The sequence below is a fragment of the Gracilinanus agilis genome, chromosome 2 (genome assembly GCF_016433145.1).
Source record: "Gracilinanus agilis isolate LMUSP501 chromosome 2, AgileGrace, whole genome shotgun sequence".
NCBI classification, from domain to species: Eukaryota; Metazoa; Chordata; class Mammalia; order Didelphimorphia; family Didelphidae; genus Gracilinanus; species Gracilinanus agilis.
The window spans coordinates 40,010,981-40,022,448 of NC_058131.1; the positions used below are offsets into that span (position 1 = coordinate 40,010,981).

At 40.6% G+C, this 11,468-nt stretch overlaps 1 protein-coding gene across 1 annotated transcript in view; it reads right to left on the bottom strand.

The window, feature by feature from the left end:
* The window catches only part of CNGB1 (cyclic nucleotide gated channel subunit beta 1), a 51,999-nt gene that overhangs the window by 7,249 nt on the left and 33,282 nt on the right, over positions 1-11,468 (bottom strand). The window contains exons 11-14 of the mRNA XM_044659354.1: positions 9,828-9,969; positions 5,808-5,967; positions 364-461; positions 166-249 (exon numbers count right to left, since the gene is read on the bottom strand). Of these exons, the coding sequence (XP_044515289.1) occupies positions 166-249; positions 364-461; positions 5,808-5,967; positions 9,828-9,969 (484 nt within the window). The remainder of the gene's footprint in view (positions 1-165; positions 250-363; positions 462-5,807; positions 5,968-9,827; positions 9,970-11,468) is intronic.

Genomic DNA, 11,468 nt, shown 5'->3' on the forward strand with positions numbered 1-11,468 from the left:
AGAACGAGAAAGAGAGAAAGAGAAAGAGGGAGAGGGAGAGAAAAAGAGAGGGAGAGAGAGAAAGAGAAAGGGAGAGAGGGAGGGAGGGAGGAAGAAGGGGAGAGGGGAGGAGAGGGGGAAAGGGAGAAAGGAGAAAGGGTGTAAGGAAGAAAAAATGATTCATACCTTCTTGCACACGTAGTCGTTGGGCAAGTAAACGACAGACCTTAGCCTCTTCAACATATCAAAAATCATTTGCCTGTCACAGCCCTATTCCAAGAGAGAAGGGGAGAGGAGAGGACCCAAGATTTAAAGATAGACTGGAGTTCACATAAAGAATGAGGTTTAACTTTGCCACAAGTGGCAAAACTTAAGGAGACATACCTGAAAAAGAGCCACCTTGCTGACAATATCATAGTTGACATCAATAGCAAGATCCAGCCGCATCTTGTCTGGAAGCTGCACCATTAATTCAGACTCATCTGACAGATGGGAAGAAGAAGATGTCACTTACTCCTTATGGGAATTTTCTTACACTGGATGGATGCCACATGAGTTCAATGTCATATCAATAGCTAAATAAGTGTGGGGGAAATACATCTAGACCTTTCCACACAAAAAAAGTCTTTGTCTAGGTTTTGAAGGACTCCAGGAAGCTTTTGAAAAATCTAAGCACATTAGTTTATCCAATTACATGTAGAAATCAGTAATTATAGTCCTGGAGTTTGTGGACAACTTGGTACTAAAGAGCCTGAATGGGAATCCTGGTCCAACTCTCGATTGAATGAAGACATAGTATTGACCCAATACATCATCTGTAACAGATTTGCTCTCTCAGACCTATTTCATCCCTGCTGCCTGAGACCTTGACACATTTCTTCTTACTTTCCAACTGGACTTAAGTAGGATAGAATTATCCAGGGGACAAAACTAGGTTCATTAAGTGGGAAGGTACAGGCAGTTCCTTGATACAAGGAACAATTCGAGCTGGTTAAACATAAAATGGGATGCCTCATGAGGTAATGAGTTCACTGCCAATAAGAGTGCTTGAGTAGATGCTGAGTGGTCAACTGCCAGGGATGCTGGCATACAGGAAGTTGGAGTTGATAACCAGTCAGGCCCCCATCAACAGTAAAATCCTGTGAGACTATGAACACTAAACTATGCCAAACATAACTAGCAAAGGTAGTCTGGCTGCCAAATAAGAATCATATTATCAAAAGTCTGGCTAGCAATTTTGGTGCCTTGAGGCAAATAGCACAAAAGCATCCTTATATGTAACTCTGATATGAAAATATGAAAATAATAGGTATAGAGATTAGACCTGTGATTTCATTGGCATGAGGAACTGCCTCTATCAAGGCAAACTGGCATCTTTCTGCAATTTATAGTCTTAGTAAATGGCCTGAGAAATAAATGACTTGCCCAGGGTCAAACAGCTATTAAGTGTTTGAAGATGGATTCAAATTCATATCTAGATCTGGTACTGTAGCCACTGCACCACCCAGCTGCCCTGTGAAATGAATACAAGAAATAATTAAGCCAAATGCAGCCGAATTGGCAGGAAGACCCTGGACACAAAGTCCTGTGGGGATAGACTCCTGAACAATGGAAGACCATTGATGAGGAAAATATCAACTGGATTGGAAAGAATATCAGCACTTGTGCAAGGAGAAATCATCTCAGCTGTGCTGTCTGAAAAAGGGACAAGGAGAAAGGAATATATCTGCAGAGTCAGAATGAAATTGTTGCTGCTCTCTGATAGGTCCTGATTTTAATTGTTTTTGCTAACGGTGTTAAATTCAATTGTTTCTATACTGCTAAAAAAGTATGAGCTAGCAAACTGTAAATGTAATAAAAGCTTAAATTACATAGTCTTTTAAATTATTATTTAAAGTTTTGGCAACCACTAAATTTTGCTACCTTGGGCCAAAACTCTGATCACCCTTGCCTAGTTATGGCTCTGTTTCAAATATACTCTGAAGTCAGGATAAAATAATTTCTGTATTATCTACTATTGGGGACTTATCGCTGCTTCTGCTTCCTCATCTTTTAACATAAATAAATGAGAATTAACTATCAGTTTTGTAAGGCAAGAGAAAACAAAATGAAAAAGTTAAACTATGCAAGTTATTAAATCAGAAATGACATTTTCATATTAAAAGCTACAAGTACATAAGTAGAAATATGTTCTTCATAGAGGTACTCAAAAATCCAACTGAGAACATTTAAAAGGATGAATAAATAAATAAAAAGGAGGAAAAACAGAGTAAGAACTTTGAGGTTAAGAAATTATTGTTATGCAAAATAACTATAATTCATTTCCAGAACTTAGAAGTGGCCTCTTTGGATTTCATTGTTAAATATTTCGTTGTAATTATCTCTGGAGAAGAAAGCATAGATAAGAGACCAAAGGCCAGGAGGCTGGACTCTCATTCTTGTTCTATTTCTATCTGTGTGCCCTTGAGCAAGTCAGTCATAATGGTCTCTGAACCTTAGTTTTCTCACATGTAAATAATACCCCATTCATTCACTGGATCTTGTTAGGATCAAAAGAGATAATAGATGTGAGAATTTGAATAGTATAAAGTATTATGTTTTTCTTTCTGTTTTCATTTGCCAAGCATTTATTTTCTTTCCTGCCCATCTCTCTACCCACACTGAAAAGGAAAAGAAAAAAAATTCTTGTAATAAATAGGCATGCTTAAGCAATACAAATTCCCATGTTGGCCATGTCTAAAAATGTGTCTCAGTCTGCATCTTGAACCCATCAATCACTTATATACATCATCCATGGTCTATCATGGATGATCACTGCATTAATTAAAGCTCTGAAGTCTTTCCAACTTGTTTGTATTAACAATGTTATTGCTATCATGTGAATTTTTCTCCTGGCTTTTCTCTCTAGTAGAAGTGCTATGTAAATAAATGTATGGGATATGTCTCTCTTGTTCAATCTTACCAAATTGGGGAAAGCAAAATCATTGTAGAATCTGAGCTAAAAAGGACTTCTGAGGCCACCGAATTTTCATCACCAGAGACTCAGAGCTACAAGTCCAATTTTCTTATTTTATATTAATTGTGGTTAGACTGAAGAATATCCCATGAAGCATGCATAGGGATGGGTTAGGGGAGGCTAGAAGAAGTGGGAACTCTATGCATTTCTGGTGACATGTAACTTAGAAAGGTCTTACACTTTGGAATGATGAAGTGACCTCCTTATTAGTCCTTTGGCTCCTGTGCGCCTCTGTTCACCTCCACATGACAAAGCATTATATTTAAAAGGACTGGCCAATGAACCACGGTTCACTCAGTAGGTGTTAAAAGAAGTTAATTCTGCTCAATCTCTCTCTGTCTCTGTCTCTGTCTCTTTCTCTCTTTCTTTCTCTTCCTATCTCTCTTCTCTCTCTCTGTCTCTCTCTGTCTCTGTCTCTCTGTCTCTCTCTGTCTCTGTCTCTGTCTCTCTTCCTTTCCCTGCCTCTCCCTCCCTCCTTCTCTTTTGGTCTCTGTTTCTCTTTCCCCCTTTCATTCTCTCCTTCCCTCCCCACACTCTGTCTCTCACTCCCCCCCCTCCCTCTATTCCTCTCTCCCCCATCTCTCTCTCTCTCAATCTCTCTCTCTCTCTCTCTCTCTCTCTCTCTATCTATCTATCTATCTATCTATCTCTTTCTATCTATCTCTTCTCATTCGACAAGTGAAAATGTCTTAGAATGTGCCCTTGACACTAGAGAAAGCATAACAGGTATGCTTTCTGTAAGGCATGATGGTTTCAACACGTAAGGTAGAGCTACCAGAAACAATTCTGGGTGGATTTCTTAGAAATGGAATGGATGTTTCCCAAGAAAGCCCAACTCCTGATATCTGACAAAGGACCTCTAATACAACAATCCCAACTAGGAGTCATCCAATATCCACTTACAGACTTCCAATGAGGATGACACTACCCTCTCCCAAGACAACCCAATGAACTTTTGGTACAAGATATGATTTACTGATTATGAGGTGGTATACCTAGAAGGGAAGTTGGGCTTGAATGAACTATGGGTGCAGAAAATTTCTCTCCTCATAAATTTATTAAGTACTGTGAAGACCCAATAAAGTATTTATGTAACAGTCCCTGGCACAAGCCAAGAGTGCCTCTGTTGGCATTTCTCCACAAAGAATGACTAGGGCACCTGCTATTGGGAGAGTCATACTAGAGTGTAAGAGAGGAACTTCAGAGAGACAATGGATAATGCGTAGAGTTCCTATAACTGGTTCTGGTTGACCAACAATGGAGGTTCTTTGATTAGCTACAGAGCCTTCAAAAAGGCCTGAGTCAGCTTTGACCAGGTCTCTGCACCTCAGTGTTCTGGGGAGATCTTTGTGACTTCTTAGTTCCCAGCATCCAGTGAGAGACAATGATATGGTCCTTCTCTGTTGTGTGACCTTGTGAAAGGGCCTCAATCCTTAGCCTCTTCATTTGTCCTTCTCTATTTTAGGTGAAAGGATTGAAGTCCCTGATCTTATAGGTTTTGAAAAAATTGGGTAGGTACTTTGGGTTCCAAGCCAGGTTTTTCAGCCAGCCCTAAGTTGCAAGGGGTAATATTTGAGAATGACTTTCAAACTTCAATACAAGGTAGCTGAGATCCCACAATCTTGCTAAATCTCCATGTTGACTTGATGGGACTGATTTTATGCAGGAAATGTGTTAAGAGTTTGCCCAGTCTTCCCAGAAACCAATGTGGCATAAGGGAGACTATGACCCTAATTAGGGGAAACATTTATACTTTTGTTCTTTCTATGTATTTGAAGTAAATACTCCTCTGTAAAAGCCCATTAGTGTTCAAACAATTAGAATTTGAGGTGCTAGTCATTGACACTTAGTAATGTGAGGAACACTGCTGGTGGGGGCTTAAGCTGATGTAAGCATTAAAAAAGACATTCATAAACCCTCAAGATGCCCTAGAAATTTGAAGGGGAAAAGAAATAATAAGGAAAAAGACTTGTACAAAAATATTTATAGCTGCGCTCTTTGTGGTGGCAAAAAAAAATTAGAAAATGAGGGGGTGTCCATTGATTGGAGAATGATTGAATAAATTGTGGTATATGATGGTGATGGAATATTATTGTACTGAAAGGAATAATGAACTGGAGGAATTCCATGTGAACTCCAACAACTTCCAGGAATTGATGCAGAGTGAAAGGAACAGAACCAGGAGAACATTGTACACAGAGACTGATACATTGTGCCACAATTGAATGTAATGGACTTTTCTACTAGCAGCAACACAATGACCCAGGATAATCCAGAGGAATTTAGGAGAAAGAGTGCTATCCACATCCAGAGAAAGAACTGTGGGAGCAGAAACGCAGAAGAAAAACATATGATCTATCACATTGCGCGATAGGGATATGATTAAGGTTTTGATGTTAAAAGATCACTCCACTGCAAATATGAATGACATGGAAATAGATTTTGAACAATGAAACATGTATAATTCAGTGGAATTGCTTGACAGCTTCAGGAGGGAGGAGGAAAGAGTAGGGTGGGGAGAATCATGAATCATGGAACCATGAAAAATATTCTAAATTTTTTTAAAAAGTGATTTGAAGGGGAGATGTAGCCTGCCTGGCTTTGGGAGAGTAGCCCAGAATGTCCTTTCTACTTAAACACATTTATAGATCTTGTTCATTATTCCTCCCTCTGAAAGACCACGATGGAAGTTTGGAGAACAACATATAAATGTGAGATACTTTTAATATTAATGGCAAAATAAATTAGAAAAGAAAGCTAGACTAAGGAAAATCTTATAGAAATAGAAACTTAAATGGGATATAGGTCTTACCCAGCATGCCTTGAGAATGCCATGTATATTCATACCAAGTCTTCACACGATTCTGAACTGATCTCGGGATTTTGTAGAAATTCATGTACTTGACGGTACTATCCATGCAACTCCTGTAATATGTTTGTCCTGCAGTTGCTGCCCCAACTACATCTCTCATCTGGGGAGGGCAGAGGAGGGAGTCCAGGTAGAATCAAGAGAAACTTATTAACAATTTTCAATGAGAGATGTCAGGTGCTACCAGATATTTTCTTAAAGAGAATGTTGCACATCATGTGTATAAGGTATATCATATTTCTTGACTTCTCAATGGGTGGAGGAGAGAGATAGAGATGAAAAATTTGGAGTCGAAAATAAAAATTAAATTAATTTTTAAACCCTTACCTTCTGTCTTGGACTCAATACTGTGCATTGGTTCCAAGGCAGAAGAGTGGTAAGGGCTAGGCAATGGGGGTAAGTGACTTGCCCAGGGTCACACAGCTGGGAAGTGTCTGAGGCCAGATTTGAACCTAGGACCTCCCATTTCTAGGCCTGGCTCTCAACCCACTGAGCTACTCAGATGCCTCCATTTTTTTTTAAATTAAAGAGAATTTAAATTCTCAGCTGAACATTTTCATACTTTGTCAGAATTTATTTTCTCTGAGGGCTTCCTCAGTCAAAATCAATGCATAATATATTCTTACAAATCACAGAATCTCAGAGTTAGAAGGGAGTCCAGAGATCACCTAGCCCAACCCTGAAATGAAATAGCATCTTTGTTGGAACAATCCTGAAAAGTTCTAGCACCATCTGGAAGACCTCTGGTACTACCTCCTAGAACATCACATACTTCTTTGAATATTTCTAATTATGGGTGGTGGGGGAGGATTCAGTGGAGAAGGAAATGGTGAACCACTCCAGTATTCTAGCCAGGAAAACCCCATGAATAGCTATGGTCCATGGAATCATGAAGAGTCAGACATAACTGAAAGACTGAACAACGACAACAATTATTTAAGTAGTTTCCCCTCAGATCTTTCTCTTCAACTTTTCCTTATTATTCCAAGTTCTGACTTCTGGGATTAAGTAGAGTAGATCTAACTCTTTTTCCATATGAGAGCCCTTCAAATATTTAGAGATTTCTCTTATATATATATATATATCTTCTTTATACTAAACATTCTTCCTTCCTATAACACAGTGGTTCCCAAACTTTTTTGGCCTACTACCCCCTTTCCAGAAAAAATATTACTTAGCGCCCCCGTCACATACTATCACTGCCCCCTTACAGTTATTCACCACCCCCAAATGCACCTGTGGCTGTCATCGTCCTTCTGGATCGCTGAAGCACCCACCGGGGGCAGTGGTATCTACTTTGGGAATCACTGCTATAACACATTTTCCCATGACATGGTCTCCAGAACCTTGACCATCCTGGTATCCCTACTGTGGACCCCTTCTAGCTTCTCAGTGATCTTGAAATCCAGTACCCAGAACAGAACACCATTAATTTAGAGAAAGTCTCAAATGACCCAGGAGAACAAGATTTATCACTATTCACAAGCTGAGCCCCATAACTCAACATAGATTGAGAGCTCACAATCTTTGGGGACTGCCATATCACACTCAACTCATGGTGAACTTCCAGTATGCTAGAACCCCAACATGGTTTTTCAGACTGCTCTCTAGCCAGGCCTCCTGTTTTACACTTGTGGAATTTATTTTTTTGGATCTCAGTGTGTCTTTTCATTTGTCATCATCAAAATTCACCCTATTGACAATTCTGAAGGACTTATGAGAAAGAACACTACTCACATCCAAAGAAAGAACTGTGGGAGTAGAAAAACAAAAGAAAAACAACTGCTTGATCACATGGGTCACTCTAGAGTCCATTAATAATATGGAAATAGGTCTTAATCAATGACATGTACAACCCAGTGGAACTGCTTGTTGGCTACTGGAGGAGGGTAGGAGGAGAGGAGGGAAAGAACATAAATCATATAACCATGGAAAACAATCTAAATCAGTTAATTAAATAAAAATTTTTAAAAATTCATCCTATTGAATTTGACCTGACATTTGAGTCTGACTTTGTTGCCCTGTATGCTTGCTGTCTCTCCTCTTGTGTCATCTCCAGACTTTACAGGCATACCATTTATGACTTTATTCAAGTCATTGATAAAAATAGATGGCACAGCATCAGTCAGCCCACTAGATACCTCTTCCTTCCAAGTTGACATTTGAGACATAAGACAACTCTTTGGGCCCAGCCATTTAACTGGTTCCATATTCCCAAAATGGCACTATAATTTAGCCTATGTCTCTCCATCTCATCCACAGAACATCAGAAACATTTCAACTGCTTTGCTAAAATGTAAGTAAAACTAACCTTCCTTCCTAGCAAGCTAAGAAACCTGTCAAGAAAGGAAATAAAGGTTACCCTGGAAGGATGAGTTCTTGTAAACCCATGAAACCATTTGTCTTTCCTAAAATGCATTGCCTAGAACTGAATTTAACTCTCTCAATGCAGCCCGGCCAAGGCATAGGACAAGACTAATATCACCTTCCTTGCTCTAAACATTCTATTTCTATGGCGGCTGGAGGCATAATTTTGCTGCTGCAGTTGTCTTCATAATTCAATATGCTTTGTGTGGAAGGTCAAGGGGGGTGATTTCTAAGATCCTTTCCAATTCTCAGACTCACAGGTTCATAAGATTTGGAGTTGAAAGAGACCTTAGAGACCATCTTGTCCTGATTCTTCCATCCTGGACTGCTGCTGCTCATTCGACCAATAGCCCTTTAGAACTTCTAGACATCCCTATGTTCCAAAAGGGAGATAGAGTTGAGGAGGGTCCAGATATGAAGGAGGTCACCCAACCTAATGAGCCCAAAGGTTACCCTAAAATACAGAAGCATCATAGGATCATGGAAGGAATCTTGGAAGCCATCAAATCCAAACTTCCTATTTTACAGATAAGGAAGGTACATGACTTGCCTAGGTTTCCATAGCAATTATTGTGCAAGGGAGGACATGAATTCAGGTCTTCCTGACTCTAAGTCCAGCTTTCTACCCTTTTGTACCTCCTTTGAGTGGGGAAGGAGTGGGGCAAGCATTAATTCTGCTCCCCCAATTCTGAAAAGATGCAGATTCCACCAGGGTCCCCTTTCTGGACTTTCCTCCCATTCTCTTATCTGCTTATTTCCCCTTCTTTTCATTTCCCCATCCTGAAATCCTTGTTGTTGTTTATGTTCAGTGATTTTAGTCATGTCTGACTCTTCATGACCCCATTTGGAATTTTCTTGGCAAAGATACTGGAATAGTTTAGCATTTCTTCTCCAGCTTATTTCAAAGAGAGTCTTAGGGTCAGGCAGTCCCCCAGTGGTGATCAGGGTCTTGACAGCCCAGTAGTAATATCTAATGTACTTAGAAACAGAAAGAGAGGATGAGGATGAGGAACCAAGGCAAACAGGATTAAGTGATTCACCCAGGATCACCTAGCTAGTAAGTGTCTGAAGCCAGATTTGATAAATCTTGCTTACACCAGGCCTGACACTGTCCACTGCATCGAGATCCTTAAATTAATCTTAAGCCTGATGGGGGAAAAATTCAGAGGTCTGGCCCCTGGAAAGGTATATCATGAAGCCAAAAGTAGAGCATGAAGTTTTTCATCGGTACTCTCAAAATCTTGCTCTCCTTCATCATTTCTTCCTTAGTGACTGACACCTGAGTCCCACCAGATACTCAGTGATCTCCACCTGCCCATCCCTCCTGTCTGCTGGTCCTAATAAATTCACTCATCCTTCAAGATTGGGGACTAAGGAAGTTAGTGGTCTCCCTCTCAAGAGAAATATTTTGCATTGTTGCTGAAGTCTGGAGGAAGACAGGCTAAGGTTTAACTCCAAGAAAGAATGGCTGAAAATGGAATTTCAGTCATGAAAGCAGGTCTGACAGTGCTAGAGAGATATTTGAGGAGAGGAATTTCCCTGGGTCCTTTAAAAAACAGGTAGTAGATATTGATGACGATTCTGCTTCTTACTCACCTGCCCTATCATAACGGAGAAAGCAAAGACCCCTGTGAAGTAGTTCAGGAGCTGGAATACAATTTCAAAGAGAGTCCTAGGGTCAGGCAGTCCCCCAATGGTGATCAGGGTCTTGACAGCCCAGTAGTAACATCGAATGTAGCTAGAAACAGAAAAAGAGCAGAGTGTGATTCAAACTATCACTGACTCTACTGGACTCATCTCAGATGGCCTTTTTCTTTTCTTTCTTCTTTTTTTAAACCTTTACCTTCTGGGTTTTTTTTATGGATTCTAAGACAAAAGAGCATCAAGGTCTACACAATCAGAGTTAAGAGATGTGCCTAGGATCTCACAACTAGGAAGTGTTTGAACCCAGGTCCTCCCAACTCCAGGTCTGGTGCTCTCTTCACTGAGCTACCCAGCTGCCTCTCAGATGGCCTTTCTCAAGGTCTCTGTTTGCTCATGAAAAACCAGGGGCCAAAGGAGATTCTTCTTGTTTATTTTTGCACATCTTAGCTTGCTTAAGAGGCAGCCACCTCATGTGGAGGGATGCTGGGGGTAACTATGGTGACATAAAAAATAATAATAGCTTGGAGAAGGAAATGGTAACCATTCTCTTTGGAGAAACACAGGCAGGCTTGACTGGATGGGAGGAGCAGGAGCCTGTGGAGTACTGCTTCACCTCCTCCCTCCCTCTAAGCAGTTAGAAATCAGTTAACTGTCTGGTAATAGTGGATATTTCTAGCTTGATAACTTCTGGGCCAAGATGGTAAGTGGATGGAAACTAAACCCCTTTGTGATAATATCTTTCTCTGTATTATTTCCCCACAGGATAGAATAGGTGAAGCTTGATGTCTTAGAAGCAGCTCACTTGCTCAGAGGTTAAGATCAACTTCAGAGCCACTAGTAAGAGGAACTTGGCTTATGGAGGATGTATTTCCCCAAATTATCTGTATCCAGACACAGTTCCTAGATGATAAGGGTTTAATGATATCTGGGAATAGGAAGGGGGGAAATAGTTTAGGAATGATAGGTAAGGGAAGCTACCTAAAACAGCTATGTCAAACAAGCAGCCCCTCCCCCCAAGGGGGAAATGTATCTTGAATGGCTGATCTCCTATCTAAGCCCCTAAATATTCTTCTTTCTAAACCTAGATAGCTAAACTAAGGTAGACTGTGGTCTTGCTTGAAGGTCTAACAAAGTAAAGCAGCTTTGGCTGTCAGAAACTGAATGGCTCCAGCAGCTACACAGAGAGTATGTGTGCTCAGAGCCAAGAGCAAAGGACACAAGACCCTGCAAGAAGGGTGACCAGGACTCCAACTGCCTTTAACTGCCCCCTCTCTTAGAGTTCTGGGGAGTACTATGGAATTTTGTGATGCAGCTTGAACCCCTCTCAGAAATATGGATCCCACAACTGATATCCAATTATCAGCTAGGTGACTCAGTAGATAGAGCACCAGGCTGGAGACAGGAGGTCCTAGGTTCAAATATGACCTCAGACACTTCCCAGCTAGATGACCCTGGGCAAGTCCATCAATCCCATTTATCTAGCCCTTGTCCTTCTGCCTTAGCATTGTTGCTAAGATAGGAAAGAAAGAAAGGAAGGAAGGAAGGAAGGAAGGAAGGAAGGAAGGAAGGAAGGAAGGAAGGAAGGAAGGAAGG